The sequence below is a fragment of the Strix aluco genome, chromosome 22 (genome assembly GCF_031877795.1).
Source record: "Strix aluco isolate bStrAlu1 chromosome 22, bStrAlu1.hap1, whole genome shotgun sequence".
Classification (NCBI taxonomy): domain Eukaryota; kingdom Metazoa; phylum Chordata; class Aves; order Strigiformes; family Strigidae; genus Strix; species Strix aluco.
Window position 1 is genome coordinate 4,938,555 of NC_133952.1, and position 24,011 is coordinate 4,962,565.

Below are 24,011 nucleotides of genomic sequence, written 5' to 3' on the forward strand. Positions count from 1 at the left end.
AGATACCTCATACCTCTCTACAAACCATTGTGTTTGTGCACATTCGTCCGCTGTGAGAAGGGCTGCTTTGCCTCTGTGGAGTTGGGAGCATAAGATTGGGGCTCAAAACTGGTTTTGATGTGCGTGGGGAGCTTTTTTGTTTGGGCGTGTGGGAAAACACCTGGCCAAGCCCCACTGAACTATGTGTATGTGTGTGTAATAGGGCCCTGTGTGTGTGAATAGGTAAGGCTAGTAGGCCTGCCTTGGTGCATTTGTAGTTTATTTATGTGTGTAAATGAGAATATTTGGCCCAGCTTTCATTGTGTGTATAAGTGTGCTTGTGTGAATCCTTACCTGTTCGCAATGTGCATGTGTACCACTGTTGTGCTGGGCTGGAAGTCTTAGCCAAGGGCTCCCTACAGCCAGTTCTGGCTGTGTTGATGTTATCAGGTGCTTTCTCAATCATGTGTTTTCTCAATGCTTATACCTATCTGGAAGTTTTTGTCATTGTGATAAGGTCGGTGGGTCTTTTGGCTGGTGAGAGGCACTATAAACAAGGTGGACCTCCAAAGATCACATGGTGGTTGAATCAATACCTCAAGCAAACAAAAGAGATATGTTAATGGAATCATCTGCATTCTGATAAACCTGCAGCAGTTACCAGCTCTCTTCTGAGTCATCTCCTCTCCAGATTTTTTTATTCTTAGATTCATTTGCATGATCCGATGGGATTACACTTTAGAGAAAACTCATTTATCTCACCATTTGACAGGCCTACCATCCTTGATGTATTTACAGCTACCAAATCCGTGTTGCTGCCTGGATCTCTGATATATACTCTACGTCATCACAGAGTAACTTTATAGAATCTCAATGACAACTTGGGGTTCTCAGGATGTCAGGATGTATGGGGACCAGGCGGTCAGAGTTGTAACTGCCTCATCCTATTTGCACTTAATGCTGTATTCATTCCTTAGCTTCAGCAAACTTTCTAGACAAGGGATCCCATCACCCTTATCCACTAGACTGATTCCACTTCGGTAAATCATTGCTCTTCATCCACCACAAGATCACTTAGAGACAACTGTTCTTTGTAGCACCTTAGGGTTCATCACCATCACATCAAAAAGACACAGAAAGGTCTAGAAGGGCTGGCTGTTCTTTGGAGACTGAAGATCCAGGACAGGCACATCCAAACAGCACAGATCCCAGTGTGGACGAAGGCATTGCTTCATCTCTTGGGTTTAACCCTTAAGCCATTTTTTCCTCTGAATAGGCTGAAGTCTAAATGCTGGGAATGTGCACACCCAAATTTCAAACTCCAGCATCCAGCAGTATTAGGACTGGAAAGTTTGGTTTGTGACAGGAGTGAAGTTCATGTCTGGATCTGAACCGAAGCTAGGAAGGCTGTTTGTTCAAACCTGTTGTCATGGACAATAGAAAACTCGTGTATATGGAAAATATGCAGACCTAGGGTCTTTTTGTGGATTTTAATGTTTTCCTCAGGATTTTAACTTTAAATTTAAAAGCCAGACATTCATAAATGTCCTGGCTGTGAAATTAACCCACAGCATATAAATTGATGGCATCTATCCTACAGATGAGTGTAAATCACTGCACTGGGCCAAAGTTCTTCCACTGGCTTAAGGGGAGTGTAAGTTTTAAAAGCCTCATGTCATGTGCACTTTAAATACAAATTCTTCTGAAGATCCTTGTTGAGCCACCTCTCAGAAATACTCAGCGGATCACTTACTGGCAGTGCAGATGTCTGAGCTTTCCCCCAGGGCATTCAAAGGACAGGAGGAAAGCTGCAGGCTTTGAATATGTAAACAGCACTTCTGATTTTTTTTTTGTTATTGGATTAGTCAAATAACTGAGATATTTCCTCTGTTCTTAATATTAATATAAAAACAGAAGACCCACTTGCATAAACAAGAGCTTGACATTTCTGAAATCCTTGGTGACTAGGGAGGGAGAAGGACTATTTCTGTACTGCTCACTGGGTGCCACCATTCAGATGTGCCAGAGCACAGGCTACGGCTCAGCATGATTTTTATGTTTCCATGTGTCCGTGCCATTGGCCCGTGTCATGGTTTAACCCCAGCTGGCAACTGAGCCCCACACAGCTGCTCGCTCGCTCCCTGCCCATGGGATGGGGGAGGAAATCAGAGTAAAAGTGAGAAAACTCATGGGTTGAGATAAAGACAGTTTAATAGGTAAAGCAAAAGCCGTGCACACAAGCCAAGCAAAACAAGGAATTCCTTCACCACTTCCCATCAGCAGGCCGGTGTTCAGCCATCTCCAGGAAAGCAGGGCTCCATCACATGTAACAGTTACTTGGGAAGACAAACGCCATCACTCCGAGCATCCCCCCTTTCCTCCTTCTTTCTCCAGCTTTATATGCTGACCATGACATTATATGGTATGGAATAAGGGGTGGATACTCTCATGCTTTTGGTTGCGATGGAGCTGATTGTTTTTTCCCTTCTTAGTAGCTACAACAGTGCTGTGTTTTAGATTCAGTATGGGATTTGATATGAGGACAATGTTGATAACGTACGGATGTTTTTAGTTGTTGCTAAGAAATCAAGGACTTTTCAACTTCCCGTGTCTTGCCAGTGCGCAGGTACACAAGAAGCTGGGAGGGAGCACAGCCAGAGCAACGGACCCAAACTGGCCAGTGGAATGTTCCATATCACAGAACGTCGTGCTCAGTGTGTAGAGGAAGGTTGATCGGGAAGCTCACTCTTGCTACCGGGATTGCAGTTTCAGGATTCTCTCTTCTCTGGGATTGCTAGTTGGGAATGGGATGGACATCGGTCAGTGCGTGGTGAGCAATCACACTGTGCATTACTTGTTTGTATTTTCTATTATGACTATTATTATAATTTTATTTCAATTATAGTTTTTATCTCAACCTATGAGTCTCCTTACCCTTACTCCTCCACATCCCTCCCCATTCCCCCAGGATGGGGGAGCAAGCGGCTGTGTGGTTTGGGTTTAAACCACAACAGCCCATCTGGCACATCTATGCGCTTCTTGCAGGGTCTCAGCTTAAATAAGGTGTCTAACCCCTCCACCCTTGCGGCGTGGGGTTCCAGAACATACCAAAGGCCAACTTCTCTGCACCGGGATGTCACCGCCACAGCTGAGGGGGCTGACAGCGACAGAGCTGTGTGTGTCTGTGGCTCACACCACGAAGGACCAGTCTGAGCGTTCTTTACGTGCCAGTTTACCTTACAGCCATACCTGAGGACAGGTATACACCTGAAAACCTGGGCCCGCAGCCCACCTGAGCCTCAGCCCCGGCTCGGGCACAGCGTAGGTGCGCTCTGAGGAACAGGCTCTGTGAGCGCAGGGAGGCGCCGGTGATGTGCAGGACTGTGTACACAGGGGCTGCCGCTTCTCCGTGGGGACCACCTTGTCCCTCAGTGCCAGGCCGCGGGGCTGGGCAGCGCTCACGCCTCCCGCCGCCATCACGGACCCTCTGCCGGCACCTCCACCGCCGGCGGGACGTTCCGCGGCCCCACTACCGCGCGCCTCCGCGCCGTGTCCTTCCGCCGCTCGGCCCCCGCCCGCCCGCCAGGGGGCGGTGCTGCCCGCGGGGCCGTCGCACGCGCCCGCCTGACGCACCACGCACCGCCCGCTGGCGTCACGTGCGCGCCGCGGCCGGGCCTCCGCCTCCCGCTCCCGCGCGGGGAGCCGGGGCCTGAGGCGGCGGTGACGGCAGCGGCAGCATGGCGGGCGCCCCGCAGGAGAACACGCTGCTGCACCTCTTCGCCGGGGGGTGAGTGCGGCCGCCGCGGCTTAGGGCTGGGCCCGGGGCGCGGGGCGACGGCCGCGGTGGAGGCGCTGCCGCCCGCCCAGGGAGGCCCCTCAGAGAGGGGGGCGGCGGCTCCCCGCCGGGGTGCCCGGGCGCTGCCTCGGGTGAGGGGCGGGCGGGCGGCGGCCTCCCTTTCCCGCAGCTCTCCGCCGCACGCCGGCCGGCGACGGGGTGACGGGGTGACGGCCTGTGGGCGCCGAGCGCAGCCCGCGCCTTTGCCGTCGTCACCCTCGCGGACCTGCGTGCCCGTTCCCGTGGCAGCCGGGCAGCTTTCTCCTCGCTGCCCGCGTAGAGGCGGCGCGGCAAGCGGGGCCTGTCCAGAATTAGAAAATACATCCCTCGCCAGGCAAGCGGGAGAGGTCAGAAAGGACCATGGTGCGACCTGAGGTCAGTGCTGGGCTGCTGTGACATTTAGCTGTATATAATTTCAAAATCTTACATCGCTCTGGCATCCAGCTCTGTTAAATGAAACACTTTACTCCAAATCCTGCCCTCGTATGTGGCTCCTGCTGAATCAAGCAGGAACTGAGGGATGTCATCCAAAAAGCATTCTCCAGACAGCAGGCCAATGCTTTTCGATGGATCATAGCTTGATTTTGTAAAGGAACGTATTTGCAGGACACTCCGATAAGCTCTGCGTAGGTGACAGTTAATAGTGGAGGCTGTGTAACTGCCCGATCCATATAATTACACTGAAAACCAAGTCCTCCAAAAAGGGAAAAAAGATGGGAGGGAAGAGAGTTAGAGAAGGTCCTGGTACTTCTCAGTAAGTGGCCTGGCACACCAGGCCTCCTAAGTTCTTGCAAGAAATTGTAAACTTACTAGTTTTGTTGTGTTAAAAGCTTAAAGTAACAACCCCACTCCACAAGACACCAACCAAAACCCTCCTAAAAAGCCTTGTGAATTACCTTATTGCAGTAATTTTAATAGTAGTCCAGTAAGATAGTTCTATGGTGTAAATTAAAAAATAAATTAAAAAAAAATCATCATTATGCAGATAGTAAGTGCTGTTTTATGGACTTCAGTCCTTATCAAAAATCTTTTGTTTTAATCTTTTTCTGATGGTTTGAACTAAGTAGTAGAATATTCTGTAGTGCTTGTCAGCTGACAATAGTTAGGAAGCCACCATGAAACCTATTGTTAGTTTAAATCTGTTTAAGAGTAGACCATTGTTTCTTCTGTTGCTAGACAGGAGACTTCAGTCTCCTCTGACATGTCCTTGGAGCAGTAAGTTCATTTAATATAATATTAAACCCAACAAAACTAAGTTTTTCAGAGACCCTGTCCTTCTGCTGACTTGGGTGGTATGTGTGAAGTCCTCTCTTTCCCCCGCCTCCCCCACTTGCATTAGAGTAGTACATGAAGCCCGTGACAGAAACCGGACCTGAATGTACACATGCAGCTTGTTTGGATAGTAACAATGCCTACTCAGAACTCTAGGTGTCCTCATGTAACTCATCAGACTATAAATAAATAGGAATTTTAAATTAATCACTGTTTTAATCTAGTACTGAGTGATCAAGATCTTCCTTACTCGTTTAATGTACCCTGTACCTTCTCCAAGAATCCTAACAAACAACCATTTTCTGCAGCACACCTCGGAAGTCACCAGGTCCAATCTGTTTTTGAGAAGCATGGGGGGAAAGACTGGAAACGCAGCAGGGAATGTCATCCTGGCCACTCTGGTATAATAAGTTTGATCTATTGCTAAAGCAGCGATGAAAATACAGCACAGAGGAAAGAGATGGGCTTTTAGGGTATACAGGCTTTTAAATGTTCATTGCTGGACCTGATTCTTGTTCTGCATATCTTGTTATTTACAGAGACACGGAAAAGTGTGCAATCATTTCTCTTGCTCTGATGTTACAGAAGGGAAAATGAGACAGCAAATTTAGCCTTCTCGTGCACCAGCCAATGCTGAAGTGTTTGGTCCACCACGCACCCACCCACCATCCAAACAGTTTATTTCAGAGCGATTCCCTGTTCAAGGCCCTGAATTTCCGTATCGTGTGCACGTACATATCTATTAATGCTATTATGTCTGCTTTCCAAGTGAGAAATGCAGACTTCTTGGGGCTCACTGCATAGAATAAGAACTTGAACATCAGTTTTGAACTGTTGCCTAAGCTATTAAACCACCTTTCTCTCCATGTAAGAAATGTAGGAGGAAATACATGATGTGTCTGGAGGGGTGTGGACCAGCCAGCCCATGGACAAGCTAGAGACCCAAATCATATTCAGTATGAGGCTCCGGGCCATGTCTGCCTTACACATTTCAGTTTTTAGGAGTGGTAAAGGATGCCTGCTTAAAATCTGATTAAAGGAGCTCAGCTGTGATAATATTTTGCTACATCTGTTACATCATCAAAGGAATTTTAGAATTGTTAGTGTTTTAGTGCTTGAGTAATAATCTCTGAGGTCCTTCCTCAGTCCTTCAAATACCTTTACCTTTGCTCTTTCTTTCAGAGAACCCTATTATAATAAATGGTTTGTACTGTGACATAAAGCTGTTTGCAGAACCAGGACCTTGGATAAAATTATCCCTCCAGCAGAAGAAATTGTTGGAAGTTCAGAATACTCTATAGGTTGTGTAAGATGCTAACCTTCATTCAATTGTATTTTTTGCAGCTAAAGCAAGAGCAGCCCATTCACTTGAAATAATTTTGGTAGAGACATTACTGGTATTAAGATAGCGTCCTGTGGAGGTGAGGGTGGGGTGCGGGGTCAGTTTAAGAAGATGTAAACCATTATGTGTGCACAAAGAAGGCAGGCCGGCCTCAGGTAATTTTAATGGCCAGAATAGAAGCGTTTAAAACTTCAGAGGCTAGGAGTGATGAAATCACTTGAATATTAGAAAGTGTTCTGCATTTGTTGAAAGAGATGGCTTCCTATTAGCCAACTTATTACAGGCAGACAGACTCACTGGCTTCCTTTTGTTTCTGTTGGTTCCTTTTAAGGCTTACAGTAACAGCAAACCAAAGGGTCTTGGCATTTTGATGGGGAGATGACTCTGAGGCCAGGGAACATTTCAGAAGCAGCAAAGAGAATGATGCCTGAGTTGCACAACAGATGTGAGCATGTTTACAAGGCTGGGGTCCTGTTTCCCTGCTGAAGTCAGTGCAGTTGTTGCTTGTTTTTCTTTGGGGAAAACTGTGGACTGGTCTGTAGCAGAGGTTACTCCGTGTTGTCTTTCCAGCTGGACTAATACTGTTTACTACAGGGATTTCCTAGGAAGTGGTATTTAGAGGCTGCAATGCCCTTCATAGAACCAGCAAAGACCAAAAACTGGGAACAAAGTTTTTATCTTGATTTCATGTAGGTACTGTGTGATATGTATTCTTTAGTAGTTTGGTTTCAAACTGGGGGGACTGTTTGTTTGAATAAAACCATGTTTGTGACTTTTTTTCTGTCTCGGTATTGAGGCCTAAGTCCGTACCTCCCTTGCTCCTATGGCTCTGAAAAGCAACCTTAGATACCAAAGTTTGCTTAAGCCACCTGTAAAAGAGTCGGAAGCGTACTTCGGGAAGGTTGGTGACATCAAGCTGCTTTGAATTGAGGACATAGTGACATCTGTCTCCACGGGCATAAGTTGATTGTCTCAGTGGCAGCTGAGTGGAGTTGTATGCACTTGGTTGCTGAGAGCCTTGTTTAAAGTGTTGAATTGGACCTGGATTTGCCTGAGTGTCTGGTACAGGTCCCAGAACTAATGAAATGTTACTCCCCAAATTAGTAACCAAAGAAGTTGTGGGGAAAGGAACTGGTATACAGCTCCCACAGATGTTAATTGTTAAGCAGTGTGCTAATGCTGACAATCCATTTGGGAAATAATGTTTCCATTTGTAAAATGGAGAGAAGCAGCCTTCACCTGAAGTGTATGTATCTGCTGTACTGTGTGTGGTCCAGGACAGCCAGAGCGGATGATGAGACTGACTGTCTTCCAGCCCTCTACCTAATTTAGGTTCTCATGGGCATTACATAATTCACTAACTGTGTATCAGCTCAAGGAACACAGTGCTTACAGGATTATCTACACCCTATAACATTATTAGCTGGAAATTTATTGAATGCTTAACTCAAAATTAAGGCATTCGGAACAGTCTGGTTTGGTACTCAATTTCCTCCGGCATCTGAGAATGCAGCAGCTTTTGTTTCCAGTCTTGATGATGCAGTAACGAAATATTACAGATAGAACTTGCTTTGCTGTTTATGCTGTGCTTGTCATGCTAGAGCATGTGGCACGTTTTAGAAAAACAGAATGAAATTTCTATCGCAAATACAATCTCGTTTAAAACTTGGCACACTTGCTGCACGTATACTGCTCACTTTCTGTATCTGCCTTCCGGGGCATGATTCTGTCACAACCAGGGAAGCAGTGCACTACTCTGCACGGGTAGTGCCTTGGTTGTGCTGAATCCCAGCCTGTGCTGTTGAATTCAGTGGGGCAGAGTCTTGCAGCTGTGTTCGGGGAGCTCTACAGGCTTCTGAATCCATTGGAGGGGTCCAGTCACTTGTACCAAATGATTTCCCAAGGTCTATTTTGACATTTAAAGCCATATGTGGTGCCATTCATGAAGCATGAATTGAGGTATGCATGTCAACTTGGTTGGTAAAGTGGCCCATTAAGTATAGTTGCCAGACTATTTGCACTACTACTTCTCTTGCAAGTGTTTCACTTGACTGGTGTCTGTCAAAAATTCACTGTTAAATGTTGAGAGTAGTTGCTGTCCTTTGACAAGGAAGAGGTAGTTTCAACCGCTCACACAGCAAAATGTGTCAGGCTGCTTATAAATTAAGATTGCTCTAACCAAGCAGCTCATCATCTTTGCTTGTGATCTAGGTAAAGACAGTGGTAATCTACTGAAAGATCATTAAAGGTTTGGGTGCTTTTTTTTGTTTGTTTTGCAGAACTTCCTTTAACATTCAGCATTGTGTTGTTACTCCTATTAAGAATACTGCTCAGTCATTACATATAGGACAGATGAAGTAAGCCCTACTCAAGATTCTTGGCATCTATATCACTTCTGCTAGTGGGTGCTGAGAGTTTATTTCAAATGCAAATCATTGGGGTGGACTTTGTAAAGATGGAAGGCTGGCAGCAAGAGAAAAATTGGAATTGGATTTTGAGACGTGCATCCTTGGCATGTGTTTTAAACAGTGTTTTCTTTTTATGAAAGCTGTTAATGTATAGTACGTTATGTATCTCCATAACATAAAGTATGTTTCATATTCGCAAACCAAGAGTTTTCTTAGTTCCTTTGTTTGAACATCACAAAGCAGAGAGCTGCATTTTACTGCTGTAATGGCAAGATATGCCTGACCCGTCATGTATTAGAAGGGACATTCAAAGCCTGAAGTACAAATACTGGTTTTCTGGCAGTAAGTGACAGCCCAAAGCTGATGAACTGTTGTGTGTCTCACATGGAAGAGATTTTCTATCTGCAATAATTGCAGAGCATAGCTGGGAACCTCCTGTTCTGTGCTTGCCGTGTGACCTGTTGAAGATACTCTACCATAGTGTTTTGTTTCTAGGGGAGGTTTCTGTCTTTTGACTAAGGACAGATTTAGACGCTCGGAGATTTTTGCAAGAGGCTAGTACAATAAACACTGCCTAACATCTCTGGAACTGTAGTTCTGCACAGATGCATCACCCCCCCCCCGCCCCCAGTTCCAACCAGTATGAAGACTTGGAGGTTTTGCCTTGATTGCAGCATAAGATTTTCCCAAATAAAATTTGGCTGCATATCCATGGTCTGAATCTTTCAGGGTTTATGGCTGTTTATGTAGCTGAGGGAAGCTGGTTGTTTCCCCTTTCTTCCCAGATGTAGGCTTTCGGAACACCATAGGAATACAAAGTGTTTCTTTTATGCACAGTGTGTTATTTTGCAGCCATCTTTCCAGGGAATAGAGCAACACCAGGGTATGATGCATAGAATTCCCATGTGGAGGGAAATCAGCTCATCTGAAAGAGCTGCCCAGTCCATCAAAGTCCTTACTTGAACTATCTGCTGCGTATTTTATTTGGGACAGAATGTATGTGTCCTGTTGACATTCTGAGAATTGCTGTCTTAGATAATGCTGTTTTCTTAAATGTCACACTGACAACATAAACTCTGAGCTGTTAAAATGATGCAGATATTAACTCATTGTGTTGAATATCAGAGGATTATATATGTATTACCAGAAGTACTTAAATATTACAGGCTGGATAAATTAACTGAATTATCAAACTAAAAGGATAAAAGGCAAGGAGTGGGCTAGGAAGGCAAGGAGACAGCTGATGGGGGAGGGAATATGCTAAAAAATTGTATGGCAAGATGCCACTCTAGACTGAGCAGCTGGTAATTCAGAAAATTCAGCAAATGGAGTTTCAGTGTTCTGAATTTATGAATTGTTACTGTGCAAGTATTGGTTTAATGTTCATACATGTGAAATAAATCAGGACTGAAGATGGCGTACACAGTACTGGAGCGCTGGTGGATAAATGAGTTGGGAGTTAAGGCAATCAAATGTTCTTCATCAAGTTCCCACAGACTTAAAATTTCTCTGCAGTATGTTGATTAGTCAGGTGTTAATTATACACACTTGTATACTTGTACTGGATATACATAGTAGGAAAGGTGGCATTGGAGATCTGCAAGAGGGATCCTCAAAACACTTCCTGCTCCAAGTTAGAAGTGTGAGCTGTGGGAACAGGAAAGGTTTTCCTGGAGAAGCCACTCCTGACCTCTCTTTTCCCCCCAAGATCTAATTTCAGAGCAATGTGAGATGCATCTGACAAAACAGAGAAGGATCAACTGAAGCGATGTCCTCCGCAGTAGTACTGACACGACAGAAGGCTGGTGTCCAAGCCCTCGTTCAGTACACAAAATAATCAGAGGCCTGATAAGGTCTCTGTGAACACTGTTGGTTTTGAGTCAAATGACACAACATCAGCTGCTATGTACCTAGTTCCACAAACAACTTTGTGACTTTATTCAACAGTCAAAGCATAGGTGGTTTAAAAGGGATGAAGGCAAAGCTCTTTCTTATAATACCTGTCACTTTGGCTGTATGGATTGTCCCTAGTTTAGGTTTTTTCCCCCTTTCAGCAGGGAGGAGGAAGAAGCAAGAGCTTAGAGGAGAAACTCATTGAAACATGCTGTTAAATCATATTGCCAGTCTCAGAGAAAACACGGTTTCTTCTGTTGGATGCGTTTGTATCTGGAAAGCATAGTGTTTGGGATCGTGTACTTGAACAGAATCCTGCAGAAAATGAAAACTGTAGCGAGGAAGTTGTATTCCCCAGCCATGTGGTCTGGGGTGTCCTTTTGAACCTTACAAAGAACCTTAATTTTTGTGGTTGTACAACTAGGGTGGCCAGGCTGTTAATGCAAGTGCGGGGACTTCAGGGTTTTGGCACAGAATGGTTACTGTTTGATATAAGACACACTGTTTCAGCAAACAAAATAAGCTGTACTGGATAAAGCATTTATAAACTAGTATGTATCTACAGCTTGGATTTTTCTGCCATTCTTTAATTGTCCTTTTCCTTACGTTTAGGAAAAGATTCTCCTAGTAAAATAGCTCATGTATAGATGGGGCTTTAGAAAATATCCACTTGTACCTTTATTAATATCCTTCTATGAATCTCTGTTCCCAAATTAGTGCATGCAAAGTTCTTATGACTCTAGCAAGCAATGCTTTTTTCTATGTGCAAGACAAAGGATAGGATTATTTTTTTTAATTCATCTCCCTTTCATGGAAAACTACTTGAATTGCAATTTCACATTTACATCAAGGAGAGTAAAGTTGTTGACTTACGGTGTTTTCTAAGGAAAATCACAAACACAGGTTTTTGAAGGAATTGCATGGTTTGACACTTTTGTAAACAAAGAAAATATTTTCTAATCAATAGGTTTAACAGTAGTAAACGTCCTCAGAAAAAAAATGAAATCTTTAGTTAAGTCTTCCTAAATCCCAAGGTGTTTGATTAATAAAATTTAGATGTAGTACCTTGTAGCCAACCTCAGCGTTATGTTAAATTGTGAAGTTTGACAGAAGGGACATTTGATTACCCAAGAGGAACAGCAGCAGAGAGAGAAATAGTTTGACCAGTCACTTTACAGATCATTGATTAAAATGAAAATTAGGACTCATACACCTTATATTCTTGGCCCGGTGTGCTTTCTCAGAGGCTCAGTCTGACTACATTAAGATGAGTATATGCCTGTTACAGGATCTTTTATTTATTCTTCATATATATGTGTTTATATATATACATATGTGTGTATGTATAGGCGCATGCACACACACATATGTGTGTGTGTATATTTTATTTTTGTCCTTCTGTTATCAGAGTATGGGAATTCTGTTCTTTAGTAGCCTTTCTGTCCTGTTCTGCTTTCCCACCCTCCCTCTCATCCTTGCAGCTTCCTTCCTCCCAGCCCCCCCCAAAAAAGTTGATATCCATTGTTTTTAAGAGGGCCTAACTTAGCGTAGTTTTGATATTTGCTACTTTTGTAAACAGCTGTTTTAGTCACAAGTACTGAAATCGTGAAGAATTATATTGCTGTGTTTTCAGTCTATAGTGAGTGTCCTAATCCCCTGTGGCTTGTTCTCATCTGCCAGCTTCCTGCTTCCCATAAGAAAAATCCATCCAAGATTATGTCTGTTTTAGGACAACAACCTCTGAAACATAGATGCTTCTGAAGTTTTTACAGGCAGAATTCCAAGTCCTGGCAGAACATGGGACCAGCAGATGGTCAGTCACGGATTTTTTGTTAGTGCTGGGTATCATCTTTGTGTTTACCGATCTCATCATTACACGTGATCATTGTAACAGTTTCTCAACCTTCTCTCCCCTCCCCCAGGGCATGGGAACAGTCTCCCTTGCCTAGTGTCAAAACTGCCCAGCTTCCTAATAATTTGTCCACAATGCGGAGCAACTGGAGACAAGTCTTCCGATTTTATCTATACGCCATGCTGTGATTTGACACATCTGTGCAGCTATGTTTTCCTGACTCTTGTCTTCTGTTTAAATTGTGTTTTACAGATGCGGAGGAACAGTTGGTGCCATCTTTACATGTCCCTTAGAGGTAATAAAGACTAGGCTCCAATCTTCAAAGCTAGCCTTCCGGGCTGTCTACTACCCGCAAGTCCAGCTGGGGACCATCAGTGGTGAAGGAATGGTCAGGCCAACATCTGTATCACCTGGGCTCTTTAGTGTTCTCAAGTGAGTACCTGCTCCTCCTGTTATTCCATGTTGCTTGACACCAGTGATCTGAGTTTCAATTCCTCTGTGCAAACACTGAATGCAAATTTTGCTTCAGACTTGCACTGGAAGGATTCGTGTCAGATGGGCTTCTGCCTTCAGCAGTAGAAAGATAAATTGTTCTTTTAAAAACACATACATATTCAAGATGCCTGAACGTTCCTTTGAACTTCCACAGAAATTTGTTTCCACCACTTAGGAACTTTTCAAAGTGAATTGATTTGAATAAGTGTCTGGAGGTGTTATTTTTAAATTGTCTCCTCACATTTAGGCTTCTTGGTAGCTGTGACTTCCTGGGGATCAATACACAGGACATACTGTAAACTCTTGATATGCCTTAGCTTGTAGGAACTATCACAGAAAATATTCTGGAGGAAAGGGCTTTTTCTTTTCAACACTGAGAAGTTCTTTTTTGTCTCTTATTGGGAATAATCATGTTTACTGTCTGCTTTGAGCATTGGAACAGGTAATCCTTATTAGCTGGGGCCAGTTCTTGGCAAATGATTGAAGGACTGAATAAGCCATATACGCTGTCTTTTTCTTTTTCCTGGAGCCATTCCCAGGTTGCTTTGAGTAGCTAGTAGAGCTACTTGTTGCTATTGCTGCCCATGCTATTTACCTGTTTGATGGAGAGAAGTTATAATTCCTTTCTCGAAGCGTTCTCTCATTGAAGCATCATATAAAAGTGAGAGCCTGTAGCCTTTCCTTCACCTTAATGGACCAGCATTGGAACAGGTTTCTGATTCTCTGCACTTAGTGGTGGATGTCATTCCCTGATCTGCCTTTGAAGCTGGCCCTGTTTTGAGCATGAGTTTGAACCAGATGACCTCCAGAATTCTTTGTTCCCATATACTTTAAGTTATGCTTGTCTGAACTCTTGTGTGGACGATCTGTGACTGAAACTTATGGGAGTGGGGGAAGGACACTTTTTGCAAAAGCAATCTCACTAAAATATGTCTAATTGGGATATTGGAAGCTTTTGTCTTTTCCTCAGCTACAGCTGACTTAATGAGCTCTCCTCTGTTTGCTATTAGATGTTGACTTTGCCAGTTATTGTTACGCATCCATCTTATATACACTTGTATTACTTAAGATCTCTGTTAAAAGTTTTCTTTGTGGTTCAAACTGCAGCAGTTGATGCTCCAGCTGTTCCCTTTTCAGCTGTGTATTCATAAAGAAGAGGAAATGTGAAATCATCTAGCTTACAACTGCTGAATAGTTTTACCAGCAATTCTGAAGTCCAAATCTCTACTACTGTATTTCATATCAAAGCACCGTAAACTTGTGGTCCAGAACTCATGCAAGTGAAGTGAGTTTATTTGGATCATTGGGCACCCCAGGGTGATGCAGAGAGGTCTTGTTTAGATCAGGTAGCAGAAATGCCAAAGAAAATAGTGACTAGCAAAGCAAGTTGAATGATTTTATGTAAGGCCAACACGCTTGGCAGATTGCCTGGGGAGAAGCTGCACACTTATATAACAGTACAGTGCTAATTCAAATTCTCTGCAGAACTATCTGGCTAGAGTCGTTCTGGGACTTGAGTTTCTGTATTGTAAACAGTGCTTCTTTCCCCTGCCAAACATTTCTTTGTCTATTCAGAGGTGAGTCTAGATCAATTCGTGACTGAAAATGTGAGGTAGTGCCAGTTGCCTTTGATTTTCATCTCCTTTCCCTTGCTATCTTTTCACCTTGCAGCATTGGACTTCAGGCAGCTGTAACTAAAAGAAGTGAAAACTTCAAGGCACAAGGCTCTTAATTCATCCTCTTGGTCCATCTTTTCCTGGGGTTGTCTTTTTTTTTCTTTTTTAAGAGAGGAAATGGTTTAAAATTGGGTCAACCTTTTAATATATTTATTAAGCTCATTAAATTTGGTGACTATGATCTTGATTTCATTTCACTTCAGGAATTGCTCAGCTGCATGTATCACCAAGTTTTCGACCTGCTTACTTCAGAGGATTGAGAAGTCAGAACAAAATCTTTATGCTGTCATTCCCTTGCAGGCAGCATCTGTGAAGAACAGATAGTGCTATTATGATCTTTGTGATAAAATACAAATGTATGTAAGAAAGAAGTTAGGTGTCTTGCTTTTAGTCTTCATCCCTTTCTCAATCCAGGTCATGCATGCATTGCCAAACTGGACATGACTTGGGCCTTCTGGTTTGGGAAAATTTTATGGCTAAAGAAGCAGCCATTAGAGCCCTACATATAAAATTGCTCTGTAAGAGTTAAAGGTGTTGGGTATGAAAGCCCCTTAGCTGCTGTAAATAGAAAGAAAGTAGGTACTCAGGAGGGCAGGTTAAGCCTGCTGCTGAATAGAAAGCACTCCAGAAGGACAGGCTGTTTTTGTCTAATCCATTTAAGATTCTGATGAGTCATCCCAGCTGGAATCTGCAGTCGTGACTGTTAAGTGACAAAGAACAAGTAGTTGGTGGATCTGTCTCCTTGGAGACACTCAGCCCTGGAGTTTACACAGAAAGTTCAACTCTGCTGCAGAAAAAGAGTTTCAGAAGCTCCTGTATCTTCTTCTGTCTAATGAGCTTGGTTTTGGAATCTGTGGAGAACTTTCTCAACAGTGCTAATGACCTAGAAAGCAAATTCTGAAAAACTGGCAGTTCCAACAGGTGCACGTGAACTACCCCTGGAGCCCAGTGTTATCTGGATTTTCTTGCGTGGTTTTCACATGGTGAGTTCAGTTAACAGGGCTGCTGTCTAGCAGGTTGTGCACTGAAATCCCAGTGATTACTGGACTGTACCTGGCTTCCACTGGCAAATACTTGGCTGTTTACTAGTGTTTTGCTGTTTAGTCCTTGTAGATATGTCTGCTGTTAGTAGTGCAAGAAATTTGTATAGGTAAGTTTTTTTTTAATGGGGCACTTCAGCGAGGTGTTGTACAGAACTTGGCAGCTGCTGGGGAAGCTGTCCAGACAGTTTATCTTCTTCAGAGAAGTTCTAGCCCAGCGTGCATTCTAAGGTGCGAGTGAAGAGGGGTGGAAATGGCTTTGGAAACCTGGGCTGTAGCAATTTCAGAACTGCAGGACAGTGTCATTTGGTGATCTTCCTGCTTTAGACCTGATCGTGAAGTCCAGTCCTGACAGTGATTCACAGTGGTACCTCTGCAGTTGGAGTTCACTTGGGAAAAATGATGTGAACTCTTTTGGATGCCCTCAAAACCAGATATCCCTGAACTACCTGGGGAGACATAGCTTGTAGTGGGGTTGCCACATTCAACTTTCACTCTGGGGAAAAAACACATCGCTGGGTAATTGTGAAAGGGAAGAAGATCTTTTTTGTGTGTCTCTCTACAGGAAGCAAACTCCTGAATTGCTTAGATACAGAAAATGCCAAAAATATTCTTTGTTCATCAGTCAGCCATCACTGGATTCTCCATGAAACTTTAATTCAATTCCTGACAGCTTTCAAAGAATGGAAATTATAACCTCGTCCCATATGACACACATTTGCCTGTAGCGCACTGCAGTCTTATGGTGTAGTGACTCTTATTCACTAGTGTGTAATTCTGCTAATTTTCAAGTATATGATGTAGCTTAAAAGCTCCCACTTCACAGTTAATACTTACTGCTTTTGTACAGTTCTTTTGACTGACAGTCTGACAGAACAGGAAGCATAACTTTTAACCCAAATACTATCTTTTTTTTTTCCCCTGTTTTTATTCTAAGGTCAATTCTGGAAAAAGAAGGACCAAGGTCACTCTTCCGAGGGCTGGGTCCAAACTTGGTTGGAGTTGCACCATCAAGGTAAATAGTTAAACTATTGCTAAAAGGCACATTTAAGGTGCCAACCCAAATGTTGCAGTATGTTTGTGATTCAAAAGAATAGGTCATGAAGTTCTCCCATCTGTAAACTGAGATTTATGCATGTATACTGCACAATATGCATACCAAGAAATACTTCTAAAAATCTGCTTTACACTTGCATAACACTGGAAGGTACAGATTAAATAAGGCACTTAAATTCCAAGTCATTGCAGGAGCCACTTATCATGTGCTTGAGAAAACAAGAGAAAGTAGTGCAGAAAAATCTGTAGGATTAATATTTGCATTTTTCTAATATGATCTGCTACTTCCCTGCGAATACATAAAAGTGCTTGCCAAACACTGAGTAGGAGCTAGGTGCCAGGGGAGAGGAGTACCTATCTGGTCCTTGATTGCCTAAATTCTTCTCAAATGAAAAACTGCAGCTGAGGCATTGCTGGCACATAACCCTGAAGGTGTGTCTCTGTCCCTTTTTTTAAAAAAAAGCAACTACTAAAGTAGCTACCAAGTTTGTTTGTATTTGAAAATCTTACGGGCACGTAAATGGTTTCCACATGTACTTATGACTGTCCCATTCTTGGCAGGGCTGAAGATCTTTGTGCCTAGCAAATGTTAAAACTTGTTAGCAATCGGGAAATTGGCAGCTCTTCTCTGCCTGAAATCGAACCAGTTAAAAAGGACCATGGAAGAGTGGTGTACTCCCTCTCTGGCCTCTTGCCCAGTAGGTAGGATGTTCCCCCGGAAGTGGGGAATCCTGTTTCTCTACAGGTGATCTTTGCAGCAGGGATTTGAATCCAGCACTGCCTGGTTTTTCATGCAACTCACTCGTGCTGTCTTTTGTGTTCCGTTCCTTCATAGTCTTCCATAAGATTGGAATAAGGTACTTTATGGAAATTCTCAAATTGTAGCCACCAATACCCACCAATATTTTTCTAGCAGTTCACTTCAAGGAGCTGTGATCTGAATGTACTTGGTTCTGTCTCTTACTCGTCATACTGACTGTTGCAGATCAGCTGAGCTTCCTCTATTCCTATGCATTGTATAGGGATTTGGGGTGTGTACAACTTTTTCAGTCCAGGGTTAAGTGTTTAAAGCATGAAGTGCTGCTAACACAGTTACAGTGCTGAAGAAATTTATGGAAAACGTAGGCTCCAGGTGGGAAGGTGATATTCCCAAGTTTACAAAGTGTGTTTAATGCCAAAGCTGGTGTAGGTATCCAATCTAACTTGCTTTGTCTGCAAGACCATGTTGTCTCTCATCTCAGGATGCAAAAGTGAAATATTTCTACCCTGTGGGTAGTGGCACTTTAGTGTAAGGAGACAAAAAACCCAACCCTGTATCTTTGTAGATGGAAGTAGTAATGTGGAGGCCTTTTTGGAGAGAAAGTCTTGTTTTTCGAGGGACGGAAGGGAAGAATAGTAATGTGTCTTATTTGATGTTGTGTATATTACCTTGCTTTTCTTATCTATTTTTTTTTTCCTCTCCACAGAGCTGTCTATTTTGCATGCTACTCCAAAGCCAAAGAGCGATTTAATGGCATTTTTGTGCCCAACAGCAACATTGTGCACATCTGTTCTGCAGGTTCTGCAGGTATGTATTTGTAATTCATCCTCCATGTGGTCTGCAGCAATACCCCCATGTCCAGCCCCTCACAAGTAGCAGGCAGCACATACACTGGTATCTGTGTGGCTCTGAGATACACCTTCATTCTTTAAAGTATTTATTCCAAGCTGTTGTTGCTACAAGACTGCTTCTATCTCTCTCGACAGTTGGGAAACGAGTAGGATGAATCATAAGGTGGGACTGGACTTTCAGTCTGTCTGCACGAGACCTGGGCTAACCCACCAGTCTGGGCTGACAGCTCTGGATAATTGTGGTATATGAATGAGTACAGAGGCGCGCTCAGAAAATGTACACTTAGTTTGAGGTTGTTTATGCCAGAAAAAGAGTTTGCTATAGCTCCTAACTTACCTTGTCTACAGAGGAACTGTTTTTCTGTTCAGCACTTTAAAATATTTCTGGATTGTTGCTTACTAACTTGGAATGAACTTTTCTCCAACTGCAGAGCTGTGGTAATGTCTCTGTAAGAAAAAAATATTAATAGACACCAGCAAACTTTTGATACTGTTTTAGCCATATTGCTTTAGGATCTTGTATTTTTCCTACCAGGATGGGGAAAACAATTTGTTCTTGTAGGAAAAATACTGCAGAAGAGCTCTGCTAGTTCAAACATCAGTCACCAGAGTGATCATTAAAAATAATCTTTCCCAAACTAACCCCTTAATTACAGGTGGATTCTGTTAACGAGATGGCTCAGTGGCACCACCTAGAGCCTTGGGGAAAACAAAAGACTAATCCACGTGTGTTTTCCCCACAGGTCTCCTTTTATTTATGACTCTAAAACCCAGTCAGTAAGTAAGGTACCTTGGCTACAGCAGTCTTTAGGAACATGAGGTACATATTAAAATAGGTGCTAAAAGGAGGAATTCTTTAAGAAACTCCAGGGCTGTTTGTTGACGCCTCCTGAAGTTTAGCATGAGAGGGTTCTCTGGCCACAGAGAGATTGTAACCTGCGTGTCTTTTGAAACCTCTAGATAGAGCTGGTAACTAGAACCGTCTCACTGCACAGTGTATAAAGTTCATGTTTGCCATGGCAATGCATCAGCTATATGTTGGGGTTTCTTTTCTTTTTTTTCAGCCTTTATCACAAACTCCCTGATGAATCCTATATGGATGGTGAAAACCAGAATGCAACTGGAACGGAAGTAAGTATCTGATTGAGGGAGATGGGATGCCGTGGAGTGGCTAAGGGAGCCTCCGGAAAACTCAACTTTCACGTTTTTACTCATGGCTCTTTGTACTTTGATAGATCTTGCCTGGTTGTTTCCCTGACTCTCAATTCCACCTTTCAAGCCACCATGCTTCTGCCTGGTCCAACTAAAGGTTAAGGTTCTGTGTGTCCTACTTCAGTTTGATGCGTAGTTACTACTGGGAAGGATGTGGAAGTTGCTTTGAGCGCTGAGCTAGGCTCAGTTTCTGGTTTCACTGTAAACCTTAAGTAAAGTTGGGCATAGCGTTATTTTTCTTTCGGATTCCTGCTTACAGCATCTTCTGTACTTCAGGGGTTGTTGAGGATAAATATATCAAGGACTGAAATGCTTTAATGCAGCAATAATAGAGGCTGTGGAAAGATCAGAAGAGCTCATGTGGGAGCCTGAGCTTGAGGTTGCAGTCCGTGTCCCATTTGGTGACATCACTTGTGCTGATCCTAGATCATACAGATGTGTGTGTTACTGCAGCAAACCAAGGTTCCTGCTACACAGCTAGGCAGCTGTAAACAGAAAGGGTGATGGTTTTAAATTTTAATGAAGCCACATTAGTTTTGTAAGAAGTTCTAGAGGCAATAAGACTCTGTTGCAGTAGTTTAATGTCCTTTTGCTTCCTTCAGCGTTGGATTACTGTTGAACATACCTCCTGAAGACAGAGAGGGAATTTGACAGTAATACCTTTTAGTTGAGTGATTCACAGCCACTGGTGGATATCGAAGCAGTGAGGGACTCTGCTAATAATGTGACTGTTTAGAATGGAAATTCCTTCCTGCAAGGACATGTTAGATCAGATAAGAAGGATCCTTTAAGGCACCACAACTTATAAGTAATTTACGAGACTTAATTCCAGCACTTTGCAGGGTGGCACCTTTGAACTGAGTGCTGCCTCTTAAAATGATGGATCATTTCTCATGTAGCAGGCCTCTGTCTCTTGGCCTGCTGAAGCTGGCTTTAAATGGAATTATTAGTTTAACACCAAGCAGTGTCCCTTTGCTGCTTATTGTCTTTTAAAGCATTGGTGTGAACTGTGACAGACTGGATATAACTTGAGCTGAAACAATTATGCTGAGTATGTACTAGTGAATTAGCAAAGCCAAGTGTGTGCTCTTGGCATGATAGTCCTGCTCTACATAGCTTTCCTAGAAGATTTTTGGAGTAAAACTTAGCAGAGAACCTTTTCTGTAGTTATAAGAACTGTTGAAATCCATGAGGTTTTTTTAATACCAATCCTTTTTTTGGGGCTCATTATATGCTCTGTTCTGTTTGTTTTTTAGAGTCAGAGGCTCAAAGCCAATGAATGCTTTGCAGTGTGCTAGATATGTTTACCAGACAGAAGGTATCCGTGGCTTTTATAGGGGCTTGACTGCCTCCTATGCTGGGATTTCTGAGACCATTATCTGCTTTGCTATTTATGAAAGTTTAAAAAAGCACTTAAAGGAAGTCCAACTGCCCCCTTCTCCTAATGGGACCGAAAGGAACTCGACAAACTTCTTTGGACTGATGTTTGCTGCTGCTGTTTCCAAGGGCTGTGCCTCTTGTATTGCTTATCCACACGGTATGTTAACTTTTCCATTTATGACTGCAGTAGAACAGCTGTTGCCTGTAATCCGAGACGAATGATGGGGTTTAGGGCTGTAAAGTTCTTAGTTGTTTGAATGGCCAAATGCATGTTACTGTGGCATGTGCATACACATTGGCATTTTCAGTACTGGTCCCACCATTCCTAGTTAGCCACATAGTTGGTGATTGGGGCTTCCTAGTTTAAAAACAACTCAAATAATGCCAAAAAGAAATTGAATTGCCTGATGCTTCTGTTCTCACTAGTAGCCTCATCTAGCTGAGTACCCACAGCCTTTGGGATTCTGTGATCAACTGGTGGGAAACACTTGTGGGCTGAGTGCTGTTATTTTTTTTGGATAGACATGAATGTTATCGTGGTTATATAGAAACTAGAGCAATATTGATTATGTGAGCATCAGTGAAGCATTTAGTTCTGCAGTAGCTTGAATGAGCCAATAATCCATTTATTCTCAATGAAAGGGAACTCATCTTTAACTTTGCTTCTTGCCTGAACGGCAATGTGTACAGGATTCGATGGCTGAAAGTACTGGTAGGTAATTGGTACAGGAAGGTTTTCATGTCCCTGGGTTTTGCATCTCTTTCCCGGAAATGGCACATTTCTCAATGGAAAGGTTTAAGTTTTGTTAACTTTGGGCTCTGTTTTACCTTTCTGCAGAGGTCATACGGACACGGCTGCGAGAAGAAGGCACTAAATACAAGACTTTCATTCAGACGGCACGTCTGGTAGCACGTGAAGAAGGCTATCTCGCCTTCTATAGAGGACTCTTTGCCCAGCTCATCCGGCAGATACCAAACACAGCCATTGTGTTGTCCACCTACGAGTTAATTGTGTATCTGTTAGAAGACCATGCAAAGTAGCAGAGCCAAGACTCCTGTTACAGACTGTAGACCAATTTCTTCGTTGAACAAATAGTCCTTTAAGAGACTGATGCAGGTGGCAGCACTGGTGGAAAAACTACAAGTCTGTGACCACCTGCTGGATATTTCCTTTTGGATTCATGCTTTCTGAAAGGTCTCAAGTCATTAACGTTAATAGTTAATTACAACTTTTTTTAACTTAATGATAATTAAACTGCTACTAAATTAATTTACACTATTTAATTTAAGTATATGTTTGTCCTTTTCCTTAAGCACAGCCATATGTGGTCAAGGAATGTACCTCATACTATCAAGTGATCTCTTGGACTGATGTTCATTAAAACTGTATTAAAACAGAAGAACTGGTTTGGAGATTTGAAACTCTGTCGTCTTACCACTGGAGTCATGTCGCTTTAGTGCTGTAATAGCCTAATGCCCAAATAACTTTGAGAGTTCTGGTTTATTCAAGGTGCATCATTCATTGCTGTGTGAACATCCTGGAGTGTTCAAGTAGGACAATTGTGTAGTACTTTTCTCTGTTTTGATAGTATGAAACAAGCACACCAGTATCTCTTAGAAAAGCCACTTACGCTGGCATTATTGCTGGAATGTGGTTGTGGGAGGCTTTTAGTAAAAAATTAATTACAGTACTGTGTGCACCTATGCATTTGGGATACATGCTTATGCTAGTGTGTGTAAACAGATCTGTCATGACTTGGCTTTTAGACCTCGCTTTTGGGAAGGACTGAGCATAAAGATGGCCGATGACTGTGGCCTGGCTGCCCTCTGGAAATTCCATGAGGTGCAGTAACGTGGTCCTGTATCCTGACTTCAGCCTTTTACTACTGTGGGGCTTGTTTGTTTTCCTTAGATTTCAATGCTAGAGGTCTGGAGAGTGGAAGAGAGGATAAGATAGGTCCCAAACCTATAGACTATAAATGCAGTTCTGGGTTCTGCTCTACAATATGATACTCAGGAATACTTCCCTCTTGATTTGATATCCTTGTAGAGCAGTGCTTCTGATGGGAATGAGATACTGTGTTATCTCATGGACATGTCACTAGAGTTAACACCCCAAAAAATCCACAGCCTATGTAAATAGTTTCTTTCTGTCATTACTTAATTTCTTACTGAAGGAAATAAAGGATTTGTCAGCTTAGTGCAGCCTGTTGAACAGTCCTTGTTTCATATAGATATCTGCCTTCCCCTTCAAATACACAATATCAAAGGGGTGTTCTTCAGCAGTAGTCATGGTACAGTTCTTACCCTTTGGTTATAAATCAAATATCCTGCCTACTTGAGATCAGTCTTTTCATAAATACTAGAACATGTTTTTAATTTTAGTAGTCTCTACCACTTGTATTGCAGGAGTACCTTGCAGTTAAAGTATTGTAGATAAATAATTACTGATAGTGCAGGATAAAATATTTTAGAACACAAATGGCTAGATTTGTGTTTTGTTTTGGCCATACTATGCTCTCCTATTCATTAGTGTCATTTGCTTTGGCAGCTGAGACAAACACTACAGCATTTGAGCCCAACTTTAGTCTTCCCTGCTGTTGAGCTGAACAATGAGCTTCTCATGATTTGAGCAGGTGTTGAGTTCTTGAGCATAAACAAGTGTTTACGGACATCTTTGACTTCAAGGACCACATACAGCCGAGGTGGTGGTTGGACTTGGATCATGCAAAGCATTAAGAAACACCCTAGTAGTGAGTAGAGCTGTCTTTTACAAGATAAAGTTTTCAGGCTAGTATTTTTTTGCAGAAATATAGTGGGTTGATAACTGGATTCAAACCTTCACGTTTGTTCTTGTTAGAACGTAGCTGATGAATGGGACTTGAGGTCATATTTGACATCACTGTGATGGAGGCGCATAATGCAAAGAGGGTAGAATGTGTGTATACCTCATTATGAGG

At 42.8% G+C, this 24,011-nt stretch overlaps 1 protein-coding gene across 4 annotated transcripts; it reads left to right on the forward strand.

The window, feature by feature from the left end:
• Window positions 1-3,624: 3,624 nt before the first annotated feature.
• On the forward strand, window positions 3,625-22,458 carry SLC25A33 (solute carrier family 25 member 33). 4 transcript variants are annotated; one of them, XM_074847968.1, is made up of 8 exons: window positions 3,897-4,189; window positions 5,395-5,487; window positions 12,834-13,013; window positions 16,730-16,807; window positions 18,315-18,415; window positions 19,524-19,590; window positions 20,928-21,208; window positions 21,890-22,458. In XM_074847968.1, the coding sequence occupies exons 3-8, from the start codon at window positions 12,967-12,969 to the stop codon at window positions 22,090-22,092; spliced, it is 777 nt and encodes a 258-aa protein (XP_074704069.1). In that variant the 5' UTR covers window positions 3,897-4,189; window positions 5,395-5,487; window positions 12,834-12,966; the 3' UTR covers window positions 22,093-22,458. The 4 variants fall into 4 exon arrangements, with proteins under 4 accessions (XP_074704067.1, XP_074704069.1, XP_074704070.1 ...); XM_074847966.1 differs by lacking the exons at window positions 3,897-4,189; window positions 5,395-5,487 and adding an exon at window positions 3,625-3,766; XM_074847969.1 differs by lacking the exon at window positions 5,395-5,487.
• The last annotated feature ends 1,553 nt before the right edge of the window (window positions 22,459-24,011 follow it).

What these genes read in the sequence shown, in the direction of transcription:
- SLC25A33 (XM_074847966.1), top strand. Translation starts at nt 3,717, where the DNA reads ATGGCGGGCGCCCCGCAGGAGAACACGCTGCTGCACCTCTTCGCCGGG. An exon ending in GGGCTCTTTAGTGTTCTCAA is followed by an intron (nt 13,014 to 16,729) that starts GTGAGTACCTGC and finishes TTTTATTCTAAG; the next exon opens with GTCAATTCTGGAAAAAGAAG. An exon ending in TTGTATTGCTTATCCACACG is followed by an intron (nt 21,209 to 21,889) that starts GTATGTTAACTT and finishes ACCTTTCTGCAG; the next exon opens with AGGTCATACGGACACGGCTG.